Source organism: Penicillium manginii, assembly GCF_028828005.1.
Source record: "Penicillium manginii strain IBT 31320 chromosome Unknown utg000009l:1.0-3297300.0:1.0-3298630.0, whole genome shotgun sequence".
Lineage (NCBI taxonomy): Eukaryota > Fungi > Ascomycota > Eurotiomycetes > Eurotiales > Aspergillaceae > Penicillium > Penicillium manginii.
This window is the reverse complement of record NW_026643110.1, coordinates 1,360,234-1,383,741: the sequence shown is the minus strand read 5'-3', so window position 1 is coordinate 1,383,741 and position 23,508 is coordinate 1,360,234. Positions and strand designations below refer to the sequence as shown.

Sequence of the window (23,508 nt, the reverse complement as noted above, 5' to 3'; positions counted from 1 at the left end):
ATGCGAATACAAAACAGCCATTGGTATACTAGTATTGTGATTGGGGTCTATGGTAGGAACTTCCCTTGAGGTTACGTGGGAACTCGTTTATCAAGAGGATCTAGGTTGCGGCGAAAAGAATACCACAACCTTGAAACGCATATACTAGTATGAGCGATGCATCCACATGACATGTTAGCCCACTTGAAGGTAACTACCAGTCAAGCCACGCAGCCACGGGGCTGTGGTTTCGATGTCTTTCCATGCATAATAACCGATTGACCCCGCCAACCCTTTCCCTCGAGAGACGTACTTCAACCCACTACCCAACAAGCTTATTTTCTACGGCATTATTCTTCGAAGTAACTTCAAGTTGAGCATGAGTTAGACACGAGTAAACGATTGACGACATACCTATGTACGATAAAATGAAACGCGTTAAGTGTCTCCATCATGATCCATCTTCCCAAGTACCTTGTCACGGAGCTAGTGCTTGGCATCTCCCAACAGAAATAGAATCAGATATCACGACCCTAGCTGCAATATGTCAAGCCAGGCATCAACAACGTGTTCCTTTGGAGACAAATATGGATGGAGAGGTAGAGGATATGGAAAGTTCAGATGACGAGCAGATGAATGGCTGTAAACAGCCCTCGACGAGCATTGCCGCTTCTTTGACGCAGGAGGGTACAAAGTCGGTTAAGATGCGGTTGTTGGACCGGCTGGCTGAAATTCTCTGCTACAAAAAAGTTGCGCACTATGTGACTTGTACAGCTATGCAGGAGACCGACGATGAGGTAAATATCTTAGCATTGAGAAATGCTGCATGGAGTGGGAAGGACATCGAGCTCCTCGAGGAGGTGTCGAGGCAGCTAGAAATAGTTGCAACCAAAGGTATGATGGGGATGTGTATTGGTGAGTATCAACTAGTCCCTTCAAGTCTAATTTACAATCAATACTGCCAGAATCCCTTGACATAGAATCTTTACCGGACCTCCAAGCACTTCTCAGTGAATACTATACTCCACGCCTTAAGTATCATGCGTCGGAGCTCTTCGGCCTGGTAACAAAGAAGAAGGAAATGTGCAAATTCAAGTTGGTTGAAATTTTGAAGGAGTTTGGCTTAGGAAGTGTCTCTTCAACCAACCTTGTCGCTATTGTCGACGATATCTGCTATAGCACAACTTTCTACTCTCAACTCAATCAACTCTTTACAGTCAAGCAGGTTAAACGAATAACCCGTGAGCTGGGCTTTCTCTGCCGCCCTAGATATGCCTTCGCCACTTTCTGGGAAGCAGCGCGTGAGATCGAAGGTTTCCAGAGCATGAAGATCACGCTCGTCCCCGGAGCTAGGGCGAAGCATGTTCCACCGAGCATGTCATTGTGCCCCCAATTTCTAACCAAAGCGGACCAAGCAATTCCCAAATTACTCAAGCAGAAGAGATGGATCCATGCTGAAATGGGAATGGTTACCCATCTGATTAAAAACGACAGCGTAGCTCGAACCTTTCCATATCTGGGTATCAGCAAAAAGACATGGTTTATGTGTGGTCATATTTTACAGAGTTTGGCTCCCTTTCAAGCGCGAAACAACCATGGCAAAGTTTATTCTCAATGGACGTTACCCAGCACTCTAATTGTTCCGTCCTTATATCAAGGCAGGCTAGAATCGGCGGTTCAAAACCTCCGCGATGTGCTGCGGCATGAATGTGCTGCGGCATGAATGTGCTGCGGTTGATGACCAACACATCGATGCGGTCAAGGAGTCAACTATTTCAACCCCAACGGCACCAGAAATGGTGACAAGGTCTCCATTCAATCGCCATATCACAGATCCTAGAATCCAGGCAAGACAAATGGAGTGGTTAGAAACCTGCAGCCCAAGAGCAATGGCTGACAGGTACGAGGCTCAGTAATCTATACTAGCAGATACTAAACTCTGCTTTAGAGCCGACCGCAATCAGACGAATGATATCCCTGAAGAAGACAATACAGAAACTCTAGAGTTAATCGGACCCCAGTTGCCACCCAGTCCTTGCGCCCAGTGTCATACCACAGCAGATCCACTGACCTCCTGCTCAAAATGTGACACGACATCATACTGCAGCAAAATCTGCCAAAACCTGCACTGGCTAGAGCACAAATATTCCTGCAGGCTCGGAAGACCCTTAGACCAGGCGGATGACTTCATTCTGGCGTGCCAACGAGAAGAGTTCCCAACAGATGACCTTGTAGCAAAGGCCTTTGGCTTTCTATACTTCGCATCCTCCAACGGCCGGAGACGAATTTTCCACATATATTGCCAACTAGTAAATGTTCATGGAGTAACCGAAGATGAACTTCGAGAAGCATGGCGAAGCAACAAACTGAAGGAATTTCTCCTCTTCCGCGGCTCCCAGATACCTTCTTCTGCACTCCAACGAGATATGCGTTGGCTACATCAGCAGGAGGGATTCGCTACCGGCGCAGAATATGAGATAGAAGAGAATTTCAAATCGCAACTTCATCTAGTCGAGCCACGAGATCGCAAAATCCCATTTGATCAGTGGGAGCCGCGGGAGAAACTGGAGACATACGTATTCTTCTATCAAATCCTGAACGGATTCGTTCCAGACGCAGACGAAGACAACTGGATTTTGCTTGGTTTCTGCACAGCCCGAGACAATCGGGGTATTAACATGCTCGCAACCCTCTACAGGATGCTTATCGACAGGTGCAAATTTCAAGAATTTTGGAAGGCCATGGAACGGTCCGATATGGTCGGTCTATTCGAGCATTACGGTCTTGGACACGCAATCGCAGAGCTGCGCAATTTCAACCACCTCATGAAGGCCGTGGGAACCTGGTACCAAAGTGTTTGGGAATTAAAGCGCTTTACTAGACTCCCGATGGCAAATCCGATGCAGGCTGCCGCTTTAGACTATGGGTTCGACAAATGCCAGACGCCGCGGGAGCGAATGGCTCTCCGACAAATGTACGCGGAGTTCTTCGCCCGGGGTGGAGATGAGATGGGCCTTCATCAGGCCTGTATAGATGGCCAGTTGGCGTCCTTCCTACGATCAGAGCTGCGGGAACTTCCTGTGTCGGACGATTTGTTATCGAATCCATATCCTTTGGAACGATGTAGACACATGGGTATGGTGGTTGAAAATGCGATTTCTTGCTCGGAATCCAACTATGACTTTGTGAAGAGATTATACGATGAAAGAGGAGAAAAGGCAGTTATCTTGACTCATCCTGATGAGCAAGATGAGGCGATGAGTGAGGGCATGATAGAACGATTGCAGTTTTTGGGAGGATCAGCGAGGTTCCGGAAGACGGAATTTCAAGGGGGTACTTTTAGAGAGATGGAAACGATGTGTTGATATCCCGAGGTCTGCGATGGTACAACACAATGAAAGGCTGTTGCTTTACGCAGCAATACTACTATGTGGCTTGGTGGGCTCCTGGGTATTCCGGTTTCTAGTTTGCATCATGATATTAGGTAGCTTCGTACCGAGATATTTTCCTATCAACTTTAAGTTGAACTTTCAGGCTTGAAAGGGAACTTGGAATGATAAACTTCTCTCCAAGACCGGAACTTGACGCGGGGGTTATGTCGAGAGCTTGATAGAACACTAACCACATCTGTGGCATACGTATATAATATTATTGAAAAGGTAGTATACTGAGTTGTAGTTCACGGGGAAAATACCTTCTGATCTAGTACGAAAGGGCCTTCTCAATTCCAAGAATTGCTAATGGCCGACTAGATTTGATACAACCTGGCTTTTCCCAATGCTGCTGCTGGTTGTTGAGGACCCGTAACCAATAAAGATATCTGAAAATATAGCTACTGTTTACTACTACATACTAGTATAGGCCCAGGCAAATTGATGGCCCAAGGTAGCCGGTCAACCACCTCCGCAGCTACGCACCCCCTGGGGTATGAGCCCCTCCCGATTGGATAGAAAAGGCCCAAAAGGTCATACGAGAAAATTAGTCTGATTTACTAGCGTGCAGAGTGATCTGGCTGGAACCTGGGGTAACATTTTCACGTGCTTACTGAAGGTCGTGTCATGGCAGTGTGGAAGGGAGAAAGAAAAGGACGATGCTGTCAATTGGATGCACTATGGTAGTAGCGAGGAATTCCAAAATCGTACAACGTGTATCAACTTCTCGACGGTCTAGCCCCTAACTATGACGGCGTAAATCATAAGGCTAATTGCAGTGCCATGTACGGAGATTAAAGGAAACACTCCGAGGTGACACCAAAAGCAGCAACAGCAAGAATAGCCATCCATCGGCATTCCCCAAGCTCTCTTGGTGTAATGCTGTTCATTCTGTGTACTCACTCATGTGGGGCTTCCAACTTTCCCCGCGCAAGTGTTAAAGCTCAGCTTTCGAAGGGAGAGAAGGGTCCAGCAGACACTCAGGGAAGCACCAAGATACGCCATGGAGCGAATCAACCTACCATGACAACTTGAAACACAGTCAACAATCCCTTCGTCAATTGACAACAAGCAAACCAAAGTGAAAAGCAAAAACTCAACATCCATCCAACTACTCATCATTCACCTGTCTCTCATTGTGGAGTCCAGGAATCAACAAGATTAACCGATGGCGGGGTGGGAGGGGAGAGGGGAGGAGGGGAAGGGATGAGATTCGATCTATCAATTTCTCGGTTTCTTGGCTCATTTTCTTTTTCGAATTCCATCCATGCGCATTCCTTGGCTTCACTCCCCTTCCATAACAGCTAATTATCGATATATAAAACCCTCTCAACGCAATGGCCATCGTTGTGCCCTCGGTCGGTGCAGCCGTGTTAATTTTGTCCCCTTCCCTGAAGATTTGATTTTGGTTTTTTTGCTCCCCGTCCAGCAACTCTCGTCATAAACCAGAGGTCAGGATAAAATTACGACTCGGAATTTGGGACTACAATACTTCTGGCTGCGGTGTTGGTCTTTTTAAGACTGTCAACCGGGGTATCAAATGTCCTTCGACGCGGCTGCAGCAGCGGCAGATTTACAGCAAAAATGTCGTCGCATTTTTCAAGGTTGAACTCGAAGCCAGCTAGTCCACCATTACAGTACTAGTATGTCAATATCCAACAATGCAGTGCATCACCATTCCCCTTTCAGGTTCTAATCAAAAAGCGGACAGCCTTCAATTTCTCTTCGACAAAACCTGCAAAGCCATATTCATGTTGTATCCAGCACCGGCGAGAAACTTCACCTTCTCGACAAACGACCAGCCGAATCAAACGACAAACGACAAACGATAATACAGCTACGAATCGCCCACGACCAAAAAGGCCAAACAGCAACCTACACAAGCACAACGAGCATAAGAAAATGAAACCGAAGCGACACAACACGACACGGCACAAACCAAATACGAACAGGGGGAATATCAACCAAACGACAAAAACACGACAAACAATCCGATCCAATCATCCAACATTTTAATTCACCAACAACCAACAACCCTCAAACAGCCCCAACACCCTTGTGCTGTCCCCTCAACCTCTCCTCCCTCCGCCGACTATAAGGCGCACAATACGGCTCATCCGACGATCCAATACTAGCCCTAACCCCATCCTGCGAAGCATGATACGCCGGACTCGACGGCGCAGGCGCAAGCTGCATAGCCTTAAACTGGGCGTCGGAGATGATCCGCCGCCCGTACAAGTAGCGCATGAGCTCGAAGTCGGCGCGGCTGCCGGCGAGCGTTTGGCCGGCGCGGTAGTGCGCGGCTACATGGGTGAGAAGGTCGGGCCAGGCTGTGCCTGCGCTTTCGCGGGTGGTGAGGCTGCCGGTGATTTCGTGGTCGATTCGGGTGTAGGGCCCGTCGGGTCGGACGTCTGTTCCTGAGTCGACGCGGCGGATTGAGGTTCGCGGGGATGACGGGGGTGGGGTTTTCAAGTTCGCATCATTCCCCACGTCTTCTGGTTCCGCGTCTTCTTCGTCGGGGCCCGGGGCTGGCGAGGAGAGTGGGTGAGGGTGTCCGTCTACGAACTTGTTTGGGCAGAGCGGGCATCGCGCTGTTTGCGGGGGTGGGTGGGTGCGGAAGTGGCTTAGGACGTGGGTTGTCCAGTTATTCTCGGAGGAGAAGGACTCGTGGCAGTCGAGCATGTGGAAGAGACATGTGTAGATACGATCTGGAGCATCTGCATCTGCTGCGTGTCCGAGTCCGAGTCCAAGTCCATTTCCTTCCTCGCCGTTTATATCTGCGTCTCCGATATGGGCAGGTACCGATAGTCCGGCGGAGGATATGGATGGCGCAGTAATACTCCACGACGAAGATGTATGCGATCCTGAAGTCGCAGACCGCGCTGCGCGGGTACTAGTACCGCGAGACCCCGCTGGCGCTGATATATTCGATGTGACGGTCACAAGCCTCTCTCTGTCGATACTCTGGCGCTGTCGATGTTGCTGGCGCTGATTCTGATTCTGATTCTGACGGCGGGCCTGCGTTTCCCTTCCTACCGGACCTCCGAACTCATGGTCGTCTCGGTCACGGTCTCGAGCTGAGCCGGCCGCTTCGCTGGAAGTGGTGTTTGTACCGAACGATGAGATCGACGAGGAGTCACCGCTGATCAAGCCCGGGATGGAGGGGGAGAAAGACGGCATGCCGGAGCGGAGACTGGGGCGGGGTCTCGTCTCGTCTCGTCTCTTTTTTATTTTCTTTCTTGCGTTTTATTTGCTTTTTTCTTTCTTTTTCCCCTACCTTCCAAAGGTCCCTTTATCTCTTCCTCCGCTTCCCCTCCTGCTCATTCGACTCTGGCTTTCTTTAATCGCTTGCTTGTTGCAACGGGGGGGCCGTGGGGTGGGTGGGGAAGAGAAGATTATCTCCTTGGATGTTCTGCCGACGAGTTGATTAGTATGTCTGTTTCATCAGTCAGACGGGAAAGCAAAGAGCAGATACGGCGAAGACGTGCTGGGGCTTAAGCGCAGGCTCCGATATACTCCGCACGGCCGATGGCGGGGAAACACAGTCCACTTCAGTCATCGGACACACCCAGACTCTCTTGCAAGGCTGTTGCCCATCACTAGTTCTAGAGTACATCCCGAGAACGAAATAGGTGCAGGTACAGCCTTACTAGAGGGCCGGATCGTGCGCGAGATGGGGGTATGCGCCAAGGGAGGGAAGAGTGGTGATATCAGATATCAAGAAAAGCAGACGGGCAGTGAAGGAAGAAGTTGGAAAAAGGGGACTCAGTATCATGATACACATACAAATGGAAAAGAAAGCAGCCCGATGTATACGAATGGATATTCAGCGCTCACGCTCACGATCCGTTCCGTTCCAATCCAATCCCAACTACTATTGAAAAAGGTTGAAAATGATCGCCGAAATCCTCTGCAATCGCGTACCTTTGCGAAAGTGTCAGCATGCATGACATTTTACATTAGTTGCCGGCCTGGCCCGGGTTGCAGTGCAGTGCCGTGCTGCACCGGTGCAAGTGTGCACATACGTGGGTGGCCGGTGGGTTCTAACTGAGGTAGTAGAACCTCCTCTGGGTACAGTATATGCCCAGGGTGCACGGAGTATGATTAAGCGTCGACAGTCATTGTAAAGGAGTGGGGAATGCGGACTAGCATTGGACTATCATTTCACGCAGAATGGAAGAAGAAGGGCGGGGGAAGGGGAGAGGAATAATATTTTGTGTTCTTGAAACATGTAGGGCATTTTTTTTTCGCGCTAGGAACGTTGGAGGGAGAGCGGGGGTGGTCGGGGGCTAACGTTTGGGCAGTGCAGTAGTTGACTACCTAAGTGAAGTGTTATTTGTTGGGCCAAGGTGGTTCTTGAAGACTGCCAGTGGGCAGGGTCAATCCTATAGGGTGGTGGGGTGGAGAAATGGCATGGCATGATTTTGTCGTGACGGTTTGGGATTGGCTTGGTGGTTGTAAGAAGTACCTAGATACTGAGGAATTCTTAGACAAAATATCTACTAGCACAAGTTTATCTATATTAATTAATTGTAATGAATCTAATTGTATGGGACGTTCCGTGGCTGGTTCCGTTCAATATTTCGCAGTCTCCACTCGTGGATATTCGAATGAACCCTAATTGATAAAATGGAGGGAGAGGACAGAAGAATACTTCATACACAATTACAAAAGTCGAGAGCCAGAGAAGAGTAGTTTATAAAGATTTTTTTTTTTTTCAATTTTGATTTCCCTCAAGGGTAAGCAAATATTAGAGAGATAGTAAAGATAGTGATCAAGAATTGAATAGAGACCGCAGGCCTCGGAGAGGAGAATCGCAAAGGTGAAGAAGTCAGAACGACAAAGTTTTGGACTCGGAGAAGAGAAAAAGCCACAGAAATATCCCGATCCGTCTATTGGTTACAGCGCCTTTCGCAGGTAAATGAAAATGAGAAAAGAATAAGAGAGAGCAGAGAAAATAATATAAAAAACCGATCCATCCGACACCGTTGATGCCTGCAATCCAGGAAGAAAATGCACAAAGTCTATATCGTTTCGTAGCGCGCATGACGGAGATTTTGAGGAGACATGAGAGAGAAGAGGAGGAGTGATTTTTTGTCTTTTTTGGTGGAAGGTTTCCTCTTAGAACCGCTCAGCCAAGTCGTTTCCAGCGACGGAGTTGTTCGTTGAGGACGACATGGATGTGAATCCGCTGGCCGGGTTGAGCATGTCCTGCACGGCAACCTTGGGCACCTGCGGCACTGGCAGCTTGCGCTGGGTACCATCGGGTTTTGACATAATGTCGGAGATAGTGGGACCCATGTGACCCTGACTGGGACTATAGTAGTTTGGTCCTTCGGGTTGCGGCTCCATGGGGGCCAGAGCGGGAGTATGTTGCAAGGACAGGTGGCGGATTGAAGGCAAGTGAAGCTCGTTGGCGCCTAAGGGACGCAGGCGAGGTGAGTGTGCGGGGGTTGCCAGAGGAGTGTGATCAGGAGTAGGAGAAAGCGAATCGTGAGAGAATGTTGGGGATGATGGTGCAGTAGAGTTGGGAGAGTTGGGTCGCGAACGCTTGACGCGGTGTCCGCCATAGTTATCATCATCCTCATTGGAGTGCGAACGAGTCATATTTTGCGAGATAGCGTAGGCGGAGAGCGAAGGTAGGCCACGGCCAGTGTGATGGCGCGAGCCGAAAATTTGATGACGCGATCCGGAGTGATAGCCCAGGTGGTCATCCCGTTCCACCTGCGAAGCTGCAGTTGCCAGCAAGTTGATGTCCATTCCAGAGGAGGCGCGGTCGTTGTTACGCGAGTAAGGACCCAAGTTGGAGCGCATTTGATTGGCATAGTTGGAGAAAGAGTGAGGGGGAGACACATCTGGGGAGCCAACCTGGGAAACTGGCGCGGAGCGAGTGATAGGCTTGCTGGGAGGGGGCATCATGTTGGCAGCATTGACCATAGCAGCATCTTGACCAGCAGCAGCGGCCGCGGCCGCCGCGAGGTGCTGAGCCTTGTTGCTGCGACGAGAGTTGGGATTATTGTGAATGCGCGAATGGCGAGTGAGTTCGTCGGAACGGCTGAAGCGCTTCGTACAACCGGGGAACTGGCAGGCATGAGGCTTCTCGCCGGTGTGCGTCCGGATATGACGAGTTTGATGCTCCAAGCGGTGGAAGGCCCGGTCGCAGAGAGGACATTTATAGGGCCGGGGTAGATCCTGGCGCACCTCCTCGGCCGGACGAGCACCCTTCATAAGAGGCGGCAAAAGACTGACGGAAGAAGCCATTGAAGAATCAGATTCTCCGTGAGGAGAAATAGGAGCAGAAGTCGGAGTGGTTGATTCTTGAGGATTCAGTAGATTGGAGAAACCCACTGAAGAGACGGGAGGCGGCATGTGAAATCTGCAGTGGGACGAGACCGGATTTAAAGCCGGGGGTCAAGCAGATCCGAAAAAAGGGCCAGGCAAAGGGAAATAAAAAAAGATAGATTGCCGAGGTGGAAAGGAGTTGACCGGGGGTGTGATTTATCACCGCGCAGGGGGAAGATGGGGGGGAAGTAAAGTGCGAGAGAGTGTGACTTGGAGCTAAAATCGTCCGGTCGATCAACACCCGAGATGGAGAGGGGTCGATAGAGGTCGATCAGGAGGATCGAGTGTAAATCTTGAAGATTGTTTCTTGGGGAATTGTATAATTTCTAGTCTCAAGTTGGGAAGACTAAAAAAGATCGGAAAGAGTATGGGGGTGTGTGCGAGAAGGAGGAAAGGGAAAAAAAATCTGGAGATGACGATCTGGGGAGCAGGAGGTAATAAAGGGAGGGGGAAGTATGAGGAATGGAGGGGGAAAAAGGGAAAGGGAGAAATCGGGGAGAAGGGAGTCGGAATCGGTGAAAAAAAAAAATGAAAATGAAAAAAGAAAAAAAGAATAATAAAATCCCAATAAAATTCAAGACTTATCGGATCGTAACAAGGTTGAGTTGTGGGGGAACAAGCAGGAGCAGAGCAGAGCAGAACAGACTGCTACTACGAGAGTATTCTCTCTCTCTCTCTGGGGGCAAGAAAAATCAAAAATCAAAAATTCAGAATTCGACCGGAAAAAGGAAAGAAAAAAATAATAAATCAGAATTTAAATCCTGAAAGGGAAAGGATTGACTAAGAAAAATGAAAAAAGGACGGGAAATGGCCGAAAAGAGCGGACAACGTGCGGTAGATCGACTGAAGGAATGGACCGGGCTTTTGCTTCCCTTTGGACTTTGGAGTATACATTACTCGCTATAGTGAATGACCTCTATTACCTCTATCTTGATATCTATATCTTCAAATTCAGGTATTGACAATCAAATAATCAACTGTTACTCTGGGGAAGATAGGAAGACAAGGAAAGGGTGGAACCCTAAAAGGGTAAGGGGAGACAAGTGTGGGAGAACGTAAAAAAAAAAGAAAGAAAAAAATTCAAATTTTATTCCCCAAAAGAATTGAAGGGGAAATAAAAAAAGACAGAAAAAAAAGGCAACAAAAAAACCCCCAAGGAAACCCCGAAGTACGCCAGTGTGGGGACACCCGAAAGGTCCTTTTTGATTACCTGATGTGAAGAAACCCTCCTCCGTGTGGCGTGAGTGCGTGGCCTTACTTCCACTTCCACTGTCCACTGCCTACACTGCCCACGCTGCCCACACTGTCCTGTCCGCTCCACGTCCGCACTCTTCCGGCTATCGCGCATCTGGAGAATGCGGGCTTATCTGGGGTGACCAAGGAGGAACGCCAGGAATGCTAGAAAGACTAGTCTGGCCCATGATGATCCCTGACCCTATGGTCGACAGTCGATGGTCGATGGTCTCATCGATGGCACAATCTATGATTTGAGAATGATAAACGATGATGTTTTTACGATCGTTGATACGATCTAGTGGCAAAGTGTCCCTCCCCCGGCCGGGGCGACGGAGGCTTTCTAGTTGAGACCTGGGGTACGGGTGTGTCTTCCCCCATTCTCCATTGTGGAACGGGGAAAACCTTGAGAGTTAAAAAAGGAAAAACTATACCAACCGAATTAATGCCAGGGAGAGGAGATCTAGGGCTGTGACGAGGGCAAGGATCATCGATGATGTCGACGCATGATACATAATTTGAGCATGATTTAGTCATGGGAGGAATGGAGAGGTCATACAGACGGAGGCTACGAAAATAACCCGGGGCTTGCAAGTGACCAGAGGGAAACTCCCTCGTGAAGCCCATCAAATCAAATACTGGGCATAGATACCCTACGATTTGGCCTTTGGTCGCAAAAATTAAAACTAGATAGCGATGAACCATAATACGGAGCACTCCGTACGGGCAGAGAGAAGAGTACCCCAGATTCGGAGGCACCGCAGCGCCAGCATGGACCATCATCTCCTTGACAGATAGCTGATAGGCGTAAATCGGCCAATGAGGAAAGGATGCACCCTCCAGCCGCAAATCCGTCCAGATGTCAATTCGTCACTCTGTCTTCCCTGCACATGACAATCACACTTGCGCATTCGGAAATTGGGTGGCGTATCTGTGGTACAGGTTCATGCTCTCCAGAGTCTACACTCCAGACTCTCCGGACTCCGGACTCCAGACTCCAGACTTTTGTGAATCTGGAGTCTTTTGTTCATCTGGGGGGCAAACGGAGCTTCCCCCGAGAACTTTGCCTCACATATCCGACTAGCCAAGGATACCCGGGTTTGACCCCGATGAGGAACACCATTTCCCGAATGGACTGATGATAACCGCCCCGCGATCGCGCCACCAGCGGAGGACTGGGGGATAAAGAAAGATACGCTGCTCGGCAAGACCCTCCCGTTCAGCCGCCATGTGACCGTGTCGGTCTATCTGGTTGGTGCAATAATTGCTCATTATCTTGTCAGTCTCCCCTAAATTGGACCCCAAAATGGGTAATTAGCGAAGTCTCGAATTCCACCTCTTGTCGACCATCGTGCTGGTTCATGGAGGTGCCGCGGTGGCCGCCAACAAGCCTCTTGCCCCCTTTCCTTTCTGGTATTTGCGATTCGCGAACTAGGGCGGTGGGCTAGCTGCATGTTCCCGAGCTCAAGGGGCTGGCTACTAATCGCAGATCCTCCAAGGGTCATGAATTTAGGTGAGTGAGGCGATTCAGCTCGCCTCGGCGATCAAAGATACGCAAATACAATTGTAGTGGCCATTTGGCTTTTTTCTTTCCCCAGCTTCGGCAGATTTCCGGCTCTGGCTCTGGGTAAACTCGGCCTATGGAGTCTGGGGAACCAGACCGTGGAGATAATGAGATCCTCCCATACCACTGAACAATGAGAAGATAAGACCCGTGGGATATTTTCTCCCCGTGGTCTATACGGAGTACCATACCCCGAACTGGTTCAATAGGCGGCGACTGATCGCTCGTCTCGAGGGGATGCCGGATCGATTGCCGGCCGGGGTACTTTGTCCCGTCTGGTTGAAGAGGCCAAATTGAGACCAAGCCATGATCCACAACGCCGACGAATTCCCGTTTCGTAACACTGCCACTCCACGGGGGAATAGCGTGATCCCTGGAGAACTTCCGGACTCGGCGCCCCGATACCCCCGATCTGCAGGGGGGGCTATTTGTGATGAATGGGGGGAATTGTGGAGGGGCCTTTGCAAAGCAGGTACGGAGTAGAAGACGGAGGTACCACTCACTAGTTACATAATACATACACACTACTCTGACCACGTACTATTACCCGCTTTTTGCCGACAGCCACGGCGTGAAACACTACCTGTCATTCTCTACCTGGCAGGGGGCAATATGCGGTTTCAGCTGACGAGTCGACTCAGGTCGAGTCGATCCGATTCGATTCAAGTACTCCGTAGATACATAATGCCTTGCCTGTGGTCAGCGTCAGATTGCAGTCCTCAAGTGGATGGATGGGAACTCCAGCGGAATCTGGCAGATCGGAAGCTGACTTCCGTGCCTATCCATGATGTGATGGAGCAACTCTCGTTTTACTTTCCCAAGCTGGGTCATCTTGTCAGAATTTTCAAGAAGATCCTTCTCCCCGCGATTCCAAGGATCGGCACCGCTACCCACACTATAATCAGTAGAGCGTGGGGGGGGGGGACATACCTACAGAGACAATCTGTTGGAGTACCTTCATAGTCGCCGCATCCGGCGACATACCTTTTGGGATGGTTGGCGGGAAAGGGAAAAGGGTGTGTCGTGTTCCCTTCCAGCGGTCAATCACCACCCTATCGCAGCACAGAAATCTCCGGAATGATCAGCAGAGTTTGGGAGGATGTACCCGATGATCTTCGATAGCTCTGAGTCAGAGATACCCCGCAATCTCCAATCTTCAGGGTTTTGTATACCACAAGCCAAAAAGAAAGAAAAAATGTTGTCTATCTGCTGATCAACGTACAAATGGTCTTAGAATCTACCCTATGGCGAGGATGTACGACTCAAAGGAACTCACTTACCGCAATGCAGCAGGGGTTGTCTCGCAAGCGTTGTCCGCGCACCCGCTAGCACATGCCGCGATCGTCATTGATCTCTGCAAGTGATAGGCCTCCTTCCATGTCCGACATCGCCGCAACGGTCAGAGATTACGCATCATCAGCAATGAAAATGAAAAATCAGTTTCTTCCTCACCCACAAGCCCACATCACGCCATATTCAGTAGCCATTATTCTGGGGGACAAGTGTCGCCAATTTTTTAGACTCGCTTTCCCCGGACCGGGTAAATCTCAGCCCCAACACGGCGGTCCAATGGTCGATCATACGGTGTTATCAGCGCTAAAGGAACCCCAGCTCTGGTGACGATTGGATGGACCCATGAGAAGAATGAAGCGGAAACCAACCGAACAATCAAAAGCCAAAAAAAAAGGAAAGTGGGAATCGAGAAAAAAAAAAGGACGAAAGAGGAAAACGCCGAGCCTCCGACTCGCTCGCAACTCAGTTGTGCCCGATACCAATACGCGATATTCTTAGTCAAGGCTGGCCCCAAAAGGGACCTCCACCTACGTTGTGAGAACTATGGCCTCCTTCCTCTGCGTCGCATTGGATAGTCAGATGGAATGAGATAGACTCCGATCCTGGCTGCCAGCAGGGTGCTCGAGCTCAGCTGAAGACAAAAGAATCTGGTATGCACCGACACGGTCTGGACACCTATGTCTGTCCTGTCAGCCCTCGCTGCAGCCCCCTTGCGACAGGCATCAGTCATGACGTGCTCGCCCTTTCAGCGTTCATCATTCAGCATTCAACATCTTAGTGGTTTAGCCTTCAGTATCTTCTAGCCTATACCCTGATAGCCCTCCGGGTTCGACGAGGACCGGGGTCGGGGGTTCGTCCGCGTTCCATTTCCAATCGCCCTGTTTCTGCTGCCTGGCGCTGAAACTTCACCAAGCGCAGCGCTATGGGCACGAGTCTCAAGTTCACAATCCAAGACGCAGAGACTCCTGTCGCAGAAGCATGGTGGGGGTGGGGGAGGAGAAGGAGGAGGAGGAGGAGCCACGATCGACGACGCATTTTCAGGAGCCACTTTTTTATTTTCCCTTTTACTTAATATTTTTACTAGATTATTTTATCTATGTTTATTTGACTTGGCATTTGCGGAGAATCCTCGTCAGAGATTGTGGAAAATCCCCCCCGTTCCCCCAAAAGGAATTCTGAAATCTTAATCTTTGAAAAAAATAATGCAACAATGTTAGTCACACACACTTTCTCTGTTTCTAGGTCAAAGTTATCAACCCATCGAGGGTAACATTGTCGCGCTTGGCAGGTCTTAATGCGGGGCCCCTGAAATCCGGGGAAGGTTTGGTTCGCATTCCTCGGATCCAATTACTCTCCCACCAGTGCAACCTTTACCTAAGAGATACGGAAGTGTCCTTTTCACCTATGTGCACGCACTTTTTGCCTACCGGGCCACGTCCGCCAAGGCGAGCGATCTGCGATCCACAGCTTCTGGAACATACACCCTGGTAGCCAATCATATTCCGCAAAGCCATCATGTTGATATCATCCCATCCGCCCCCATGCGGGGCCGGACTCCGGTCTCGATCTGATTCTCCGGGGGGACAAATCACAACAGAAGGATAATGATAAATGTGTATTGATAACGCTTTCGTTTTCGCTTTGACATGCTGGACCTACTCAAATCAGCAAGTGTGAACGGTACATGGCAACTTGTTGTCATCGTTGTCGGCGAACTCCATAATGGAGAAAATTCAAACAAAAGAGGGGGTGGATGCTGGCCCGCACCACCTATCCCAGTTCTCGGTGAGGCCCGTACAATGTGGTGTCCACACTTCCCCCCCTCCCCTTCTTTCCCTTTTTCCCTCTTGTCTCTAGGGCACTCCACCACTGAGTGATTTTCTCTTACCCCATACTTCATCCACTGTTGCGCCCGAATTGAGTAGTGCTACCCACCGGGGAAAAAAGAAGTGCCCGCGACACTGCAAGGGGAATTCCCTCCTGTGCTCAGACTACATCCCTCGCTTGGCTTATCTCTAGGCTTCTCTCCGCGGCCACGGGATTTCCAAGGCAGCTGCCCCCGGGGTAGTTGTCTCCGTGGCGGGGAAAGGAGATAACAGACTAAAGGGGCTAAGAGGAAGAGCGGTTCGCTTTGCCCCAGACCAAGCCGACCACATGGTTCCAGACAATGACTCCATTGTGTGAGGATGAATGCTATGCTGGCCAATGTCTCTTTCACGTGTTGCATGCCATGAAGTCTCTCGACAGTATGTAGGCGACACGCACATCATTCATTCATTCGCTGGGTCTGGCCCCGGCCGCTATTCACAAGCCAGATCGATAGCTCCCTACCATAGGTACGATCTTCACATGTGAAGATGGGTCTTATCGCGATGCTGTCATCAGTGGCCTCATCTGCCAGCTGCTCGTGATTGTACATAGTCCGGATGATCTCTGGATACGGATCAGATACATCTGATAGCTGTACCCCCTTTGCACACCCCCAATCAGCCTCGGCTTCGGCCCCCATGCCCATCCATCCAGCAATTTGTCGGCCCGGCTGTGAAAAAACCAAATTGAGGCACAAATCGGATATGTACACACCTGGTACCTGATCGTCGCCGTCACCTGAAAATATCTATCCGCCGAAGCTCGCAAGATCTGCTCGACGGGGGTATGTATGGAGTCCAACCGGGCCGGTCAATCCGAATCCAGCTATTGACCAACCCAATGGGTACTTGGTGTAGTTAGGACAGCTGAAACCGGCACACAGAGACCCTTCACACACTGAACCACGCTAATCCCAGACTAAATGGGGGACCTGCCTTAATGGATTACTGTATGAACGCATCTCGAAGCCAGCTAGAACGGTCTCCTGCAGGTACCGCACCTTCTCGAGGCCTGGGCTCACCGAGTCCCAAGTTCAGCATCAGCCCATCAAAGCCGTCCATAGGGCTGGGGAAGACGAAGGCATGTCATCGGGTGAAGTCGGAGCACGTCCAGCTGGAGGGGCATTGTGCCATACTCCATTTTTTTTTCGCCTGTTACGGCAAGGCCCAGTCGTTCCAGCGTCGCGGTGCGGGGCTTAGTGTGGCTTTGTCTGTCTCCACGATGATATAGGAGGCTGTTCTTTTGTGCGCATTGGTTCATTCTCAGGTAAGTATGCCGGACTATCCCACGGATCGCGGATACTATTGCAGATCGCGCGACTGTCCACCCATGAGACGCGATTGCTCCCCATAGCATGAAAAATTTTCACTTCGGGGGAAGACCTGTACGGGGTAAAGAGGACTATCGAGAACCTGGAAAGGGGGGCGCCGGTGTGTTGTCTACGGGAGACTTCCGGTGCTGAGATTTTTTTCTTGTTCTCCCCCAACCCAGCGTTCCCGTGTCTGGAGCCGCGGGCCCGATTCAACTCGGGCACAACACTCGGCATTGCCGTGCCGACTCGGTCCAGTACAAATTTGCGAGTTGGCCTATTTAGGACAAGGTGGACTTGGGGTCGTGCTTGTGAGCCCGGTTCTCCTTGGCTAGGTGGTTTTTGCCTCTCTTGACTCCGTATGGAGTAGTATTTTCATTTTAATTATTATCATTACCCGGAGTACAATGTTCCTACCTTCTTCTTTGCGCTTTCCCCCACACTTCGCCCCCTTCCTAAAGGTTCCCCCTTTAGCCTTGCCCTGGCACCTCGGAAGTCTTCCCGCCCTACATTCGCCCATCTACCGAAATTCTTCCGAGGCTCGGGTTTGCTGGCCACATCGGAGGTTTTGTCCTCTGGGGAAATTTTGGAGCCGTGTTGGAGTACTCCGTATAATCCATTAGCTAAGGATTTGGGCTTGACCTGGGCTAACGTACGTCCTCTCGCGTACACCGTGCCACCCCGAAAGGTATTTTCTGCCCCATTGCCCATTGCGCGCCCCCCCCCTTCTCTACCCCCTCCCCCTCTTGGAATGCCCTCCAGGCTCCCCCACTCGGAAAAGCGCGGCGTCGGTGATCCGACGGCCGGCTTCCGCACTTTTTTTTTCTTTGCCCCCTTTATCCGACTTGCGGAGGTTTCCTTGTCCAGAACGATTCTCCGCATGGAGCGGTGAGTCTCCGGGTTGCATTATGTCTGTGGGAGGCAAGTTGTGGAGATCCATAAAATATTTGGCTTGTTTGATCCCATAGTCTACAATTCCCAATTGAGCATCAGCCCACACTGAGACTGAGACTATTGTTGCACCATTGCAATTTTCATATGCGATACTTTCAGATCTGCATCAGTCTCTACATGCAGTATCTCCAAGTCATTGGCAATTCATTCCTAAAGGGTTGCGCCCACTAGTTCCCTTATCATCACTGCCTCCTGTACTATGACATGGGATCGGAACATTGTCCGGCCGATATGATTCTGCCATCCATCTCCGCCTCGTGGCGGAGAATGGATGGCGGTCGAGTTCAGCGCCGTGAACAGCTATCGTCCTCATTAGCCTGTAAATTCTGGCCATAAATTCGCATCCAGAGCTTCATCTTCATCCATTGAACCCCAATATCCACATTTGACTGCCCTCCCATCGGGCCGCGCTCAAACCATGGCCCCTCCGCGCCAACGTACCACCGCAATCGTGGACGACTCCAGGTCCGAAGCTTCAAGCGGCACGCGAGAGTTCAACAAAACGGCCACGAATAAACGCAAGACAGGAGCAAACAAGGACAAAGCACCCGTGACCAGTGCACCGGCCAACGCCGACGTCGCAGACGAACAGCCAAGGGTATGTACCATGCAGAACTTTTATGGGAACAGGAAACGAAAACGACGTCAGTCGATCGAATCCAATCCAGACCTACCCCAGAGGGCCGCAAGTACCTGTCACAAGAGAAAAAAAAACCCCCCTCCGTTTTCCACCCCAGCGACTGAAGTCAGCATTGCTAACCTGAGCTTTCTTGTGAATGACAGGTCCCTTGGTCCGACCTTCCTCTCGAAATCCTCCACTCCTATCGGCACGCCCACAAACTCTCCACACCAAGCGCCTACTCAAACGATTACTCCCGAATCGTCCTGTCGCAGGGAATCGGCCTGCGCTCGCCAACAGCACTCGCCGCCCGCCGCGCGCAGTCCCAGCCTTCCTCCTCCAATCGAGATAAATCAAATCACACCTCGCGCGATGGCACATCCAGCGATGACGCCCCGCTGCACAAAATCACCGGACAAGACCGCGTCAGCAAAGACCAGTTTGCGCTCGTCGTGCGGAAGCACTTCAACAGCGCCGGCATGTCGGAACAGGAGAGCATTGCTCGATTTCTGTATACCGTCCGCGAAGAGCGACGGGGGCGTCAGTTTCGCCTGCGGTTTCAGCCGTAGACTTGCTCCTGCTGCTACTCCTGCTGTCTGTCTCTTGTCTGCTGCGTGGCTTGCATGAACTCGGCCGCAATCTCAGCCTCGGTCCTGGTCTGGTCTGGTATGGTCGGGGCTCGGGGCTCGGGGCTCGGGGCTCGGGGCTCGGGGCTCGGGGCTCAGGGCTCAGGTACCTACCTACATGCTAAGTGTATCGAGCATTTGGGTTGGTTTTCCTGGGGCGTGGCTGGTCTGGTCTGGTCTGGCTTGGCTTGGGTGGCTCTGCAGCTGTTTCCTTGCTCGGTCTCATTCCCTGTTCTCGTGAGATTTTATCGCGGACTAGAATTTGCGCGTGTGATTTGTTGAGGCTGGTCTGTGTCTGCGTGGGCTTTTTTCGGGGGGGAGGCTTGCTTTTTTTTCTCTCTTTTTCTTGACTGTTTGATCTGTCTTGTGTTACTCTCTTTATGATACCCATGGCGTTCGGATAGGTGATTGTTATGTTTGTATGTACTGTATACATAGGTTTCCTGGCGTTGTGGAAGGCTAAAGCTATTTTTAAGTGGCTGTAACTATCCTAGGATTAGGATCATCATTATCTAATCTACTCTCGTCAACTTCCAAAGAGTGCCAGATCTCGGGATCTTACCAAGTACTAGTAGTGATAGTGGTACCTTCTAGTAGGTACCAGGTAGTAGCGATCGATTTGCAAAGTATTTGAAACCTCACTCAAGTTTTTGATGGATTCAATGAGCACCAACTTTAGGTTCTAAATTCAGGATGAACTGCTGGAGGTTCCAACTTGAAGTTGACACAGGCACTGCCCACCTGCCCATCTGCCACTGGGTGGGCAGATGGGGGGACTCGGATCATGATATATCTTCAAGACCATGATGAATTTCGAGTTTCGGACCGTAACCGCCCGGGCGTTCAAGACAGCAGGACCTAATTCAATAGTGAACTCGATGTTTGCAATCTTGAGGTAATGAAGAATAGGATTCTCATACCTAGGTAGGAGTGTCTCCTATCAAGTTGGCGTAGCTGATTCGTCTATCAATCTTTATACTTGCGCTCTGCCGAGCTGGGGTATCAATGCAAACAGAGCAAACGCGCCGCCGCCCTTGATCGCCGTCCCGGAGAACTTGTTCAACTGCGACATCCAGCGCTGGCAGCAACCCTCAAATCGATTGTTCAATCCTTACCAGAATGAAAACGCCATCATACTAGTCGCCAACAGAAAACAATTACCTCTCAAAGTACTCCCGACCGAACCGAAGCAGTGCACGCTCGCTTTTATATCCCACCCCACCTTCACCTCCGCCCACCAGAATCATGGAGCGCAACGACACTCCTCCCAATGCGCAGCAGCGGAACCCTCATCAGCAGCAGCAGTTCCAGCAGCAAAATGCACTAGGATCTGCCAGTCAGGGCCCGACTGGCCCGACCGGAGGCCCGCCACAACTCCCTCCTCAGATGTTCACAACCGCCGCTCAACTGCTGGATTTGACAGATAGTATGTGGAAAAAGGCATGACTAGCATCCAATTCTTCATTTGCTGACGCGCAAGCCTTTCTTTCGCTTTACAGAGAAGCTAGTTCTAGTACTGCGCGACGGAAGGAAACTAGTCGGAGTGCTCCGAAGCTGGGATCAATTCGGTATGACATGTCGATCTGCTGCGGCATTGAATACCTACACACAGGACACTTGGCTTACCATATACAATCATTGATATGATGCAGCAAACCTCGTGCTTCAGGACACCGTTGAGCGCATCTACGCAGGAAAGGTCTACGCCGATGTGCCCCGCGGCATCTTCCTGGTGCGCGGTGAGAACGTGCTATTGCTGGGCGAAGTGGTATGTGGTTCTTGCAAGTCATTTCATGCTCGAGCCGAGACTAATGTGTTATTTTCCGACGGATATAGGACCTTGACCGCGAAGATGAAATCCCCACCACCGTGACCAAGGCGCCGTTCGAAGAAGTTTTCGAGCTTAAGAAGCAGGAAGATAGCAAGCGCAAGTCCGGCGACAAGAAGCGACACACCGAGCTCTCAGCCCTCGGATTCGAGCCCGAACACAGCGGCGAGATTCTCTTCTAAACCACCTGCCCCTCTCCTCCTGCCGGCGCAGTCCCTCCTGAATTTATCCTCGAAGCCCGAACAAAACACCACTGTGCCGTATTTTCAACTAAACAGCTGGGCGACCTCCATGACAGGATAACACCGGCTTCCATGGGATATGGCTCCTAATTGCTATCTGCCAGCATAACTTTGCGTGTTGGGTAGATGGCCGGGCGGTATTTTTTTTGCCCAGCTTTTGCACGCCTATCCTATTCTCAGTTGGCTCTCATGGGCACATTGACCTGGGTTTATACGAAGGACCTATATCTGAGGCGAGAGGTGCCCCAGCCTGGTGCATTTTGACTCTGCCTTTGTTCCTCCGCATCCCGTTGCTGCTGAGGTGTGTAGTTGTTTGCTGATGTGCTGACGCTACTTCACACTTGGCTTCTTTTTTTCTTATCCTAGTTCATAGCAATATCTGACGAATTGACGGTTCCGAGTCACTGAAAACATTATGGAATTCATCGTAGACTGAATGAAGCACTAGTTCTCTAAATGCTGGCAGATATATCTGCCGTGGTGCATCCGAAGGTATTGGACTAACTAGTTCAGAGCCCAAAATCTACCTAGATAATACCAGAGGAATCATCTATTCCAAGGTTCTGAATCACTATTATTCATGGCTCAGCTGAGTTTCATATTTAGTATTATACTACTAGTACCTAGGTAATTGTTGTAGTCGTGGATTCCTAGGTCTTCACCTGCTACTAGTATACCTAGGTATCCATGGATGTAATCCATCATTTCCTAAGAAAAGTCAAGGCACCAAGACACAGCGCATCCACTCCACTTCTCATAGTTGGTTGAATGACAGGAGCGAAAAGAGCCGAGTGATTTCCTGGAATCTCTTCGGTACGAGACTCTGCCTGTGCCTTATCCCAAAGTTCCTGATCAATGCCACCAAGGAGCCAGAAACAACTCGGGATTCCTCGACAGGTCGCCAGAGTCGAGAAATCTTCAGCAATACTAGTCCGGGGGATATCATCATCGAAATCCTCAAAGTGAGTGGAAAATGTCGCCGCAACTTGGGATGCAGCTTCATGATCGTTCAAAGTAGGAGGAAAACGTCTTGTTGGTGTGAAAATAGGTGGTTTAGGCGAGCCACTCGCTGCGCATTCAGCTTCGACAACACGCCTAATTCCCGCAATGATTTGTTCCCGGATCTCGAGTTTAACAGATCGGAAATCGACGCCAATTTCGGCTCGGTCAGAAATAATATTCTCTGCCTGTCCAGCCTGGAGACTCCCAACCGTCAATACGGCCAGATCATTGGGGTTAATTTCCCTGCTCACGATACTCTGCAGTCGAACCACGATGTGTGCGGCGAGGAGAACTGGGTCCACGGTCTGATGGGGTTGGGAACCATGACCACCACGGCCAAAAACGGTGATCTTCATACTATCAGCAGCAGCCATAATTGCACCAGAGCGCGAGCCAATGCATCCAGCCCGCAACCTCATGACATGCTGACCAAGGCAATAGTCTGGAACCGGAACTTTGGAGTACAGCCCATCATCAACCATTGCCTGAGCACCTCCGCCTCTCTCTTCGTCTGGCTGGAATAGTACGATCAAGGTCCCACTCCATGAGTCCCGCAGCTTCACAAGCGTTTCTGCCGCAGCGAGTAGACAAGTAATATGCATATCATGACCACAGGCATGCATGACTGGTTTCTCGATCCCTTCAGCATCGCTCATGGTGATGGAACTGGCGTAGGGAAGACCCGTTTGCTCTTTCACTGGGAGTGCATCCATATCTGCCCGCAGAAGTATGGTCTTGCCTTCACCATTTCGAAAGACACCCGCAAGACCGTAGCCTCCGATGTGAGTGTGAATGTCAAAGACATCCCATTGGGCTAGGTGGGCTGCGAGCTTTTCCGAAGTAGATTTCTCTTGCCGAGATAGTTCAGGATGCGCATGGAAGTATTTGTAGAGGGCTTCATAAGGAGTTAAGTCCAATGAGGCGGATTTGATGAGGTTGGATAAGGTGGCCATTGTCGATCCAATGCAATGGGAAAGTTGAATATAATCGATGATATTGAGATGGACCAGCAATATATTAAAGATGAATGAATAATTTCCCGATGAGTCAAAGACATCGGGAAACCGGGCTAGATGTGTAGGGTAAAGTAGATCCACGGGGGGAAAGTGGAGGCTTATCGATAAACCCGCCAAGAATCTTGCCGTACCTTTTTTTTCTCGCTGGATTTTTCTCCATCACCGCTAGAACTGCATCCCCGCACGCCACTATTCGAGAAG

At 50.4% G+C, this 23,508-nt stretch overlaps 8 protein-coding genes across 8 annotated transcripts; 4 read left to right on the top strand and 4 right to left on the bottom strand.

Annotated features, from left to right (window-relative positions):
* Positions 1 to 566: 566 nt before the first annotated feature.
* N7533_012274 (nucleic acid/nucleotide deaminase domain-containing protein) lies at positions 567 to 1,702 on the top strand (the record flags this gene model as incomplete). Its single annotated transcript, XM_057108924.1, has 2 exons — positions 567 to 873; positions 945 to 1,702. 2 exons carry the CDS (start codon positions 567 to 569, stop codon positions 1,700 to 1,702), a joined length of 1,065 nt encoding a protein of 354 aa, XP_056954025.1.
* Positions 1,703 to 1,868: 166 nt separating this feature from the next.
* Positions 1,869 to 3,344, top strand: N7533_012273 (zinc finger MYND domain-containing protein; the record flags this gene model as incomplete). Its single annotated transcript, XM_057108923.1, has 2 exons — positions 1,869 to 1,879; positions 1,928 to 3,344. 2 exons carry the CDS (start codon positions 1,869 to 1,871, stop codon positions 3,342 to 3,344), a joined length of 1,428 nt encoding a protein of 475 aa, XP_056954024.1.
* Positions 3,345 to 5,447: 2,103 nt separating this feature from the next.
* N7533_012272 (uncharacterized protein) lies at positions 5,448 to 6,590 on the bottom strand (the record flags this gene model as incomplete). The annotated part of the gene is made up of 1 exon (XM_057108922.1): positions 5,448 to 6,590. The coding sequence occupies one exon, from the start codon at positions 6,588 to 6,590 to the stop codon at positions 5,448 to 5,450; it is 1,143 nt and encodes a 380-aa protein (XP_056954023.1).
* Positions 6,591 to 8,531: 1,941 nt separating this feature from the next.
* N7533_012271 (C2H2-type zinc finger protein) lies at positions 8,532 to 9,779 on the bottom strand (the record flags this gene model as incomplete). The annotated part of the gene is made up of 1 exon (XM_057108921.1): positions 8,532 to 9,779. The coding sequence occupies one exon, from the start codon at positions 9,777 to 9,779 to the stop codon at positions 8,532 to 8,534; it is 1,248 nt and encodes a 415-aa protein (XP_056954022.1).
* A 3,475-nt stretch (positions 9,780 to 13,254) lies between these two features.
* Positions 13,255 to 13,897, bottom strand: N7533_012270 (uncharacterized protein; the record flags this gene model as incomplete). Its single annotated transcript, XM_057108920.1, has 2 exons — positions 13,255 to 13,444; positions 13,830 to 13,897. 2 exons carry the CDS (start codon positions 13,895 to 13,897, stop codon positions 13,255 to 13,257), a joined length of 258 nt encoding a protein of 85 aa, XP_056954021.1.
* A 4,495-nt stretch (positions 13,898 to 18,392) lies between these two features.
* N7533_012269 (histone deacetylase complex subunit SAP30 Sin3-binding domain-containing protein) lies at positions 18,393 to 19,162 on the top strand (the record flags this gene model as incomplete). Its single annotated transcript, XM_057108919.1, has 2 exons — positions 18,393 to 18,572; positions 18,758 to 19,162. 2 exons carry the CDS (start codon positions 18,393 to 18,395, stop codon positions 19,160 to 19,162), a joined length of 585 nt encoding a protein of 194 aa, XP_056954020.1.
* A 1,302-nt stretch (positions 19,163 to 20,464) lies between these two features.
* On the top strand, positions 20,465 to 21,229 carry N7533_012268 (U6 snRNA-associated Sm-like protein LSm1; the record flags this gene model as incomplete). The annotated part of the gene is made up of 4 exons (XM_057108918.1): positions 20,465 to 20,645; positions 20,719 to 20,787; positions 20,872 to 20,987; positions 21,056 to 21,229. The coding sequence occupies 4 exons, from the start codon at positions 20,465 to 20,467 to the stop codon at positions 21,227 to 21,229; spliced, it is 540 nt and encodes a 179-aa protein (XP_056954019.1).
* Positions 21,230 to 21,990: 761 nt separating this feature from the next.
* N7533_012267 (M20 family metallopeptidase) lies at positions 21,991 to 23,244 on the bottom strand (the record flags this gene model as incomplete). The annotated part of the gene is made up of 1 exon (XM_057108917.1): positions 21,991 to 23,244. One exon carries the CDS (start codon positions 23,242 to 23,244, stop codon positions 21,991 to 21,993), a length of 1,254 nt encoding a protein of 417 aa, XP_056954018.1.
* Positions 23,245 to 23,508: the final 264 nt, after the last annotated feature.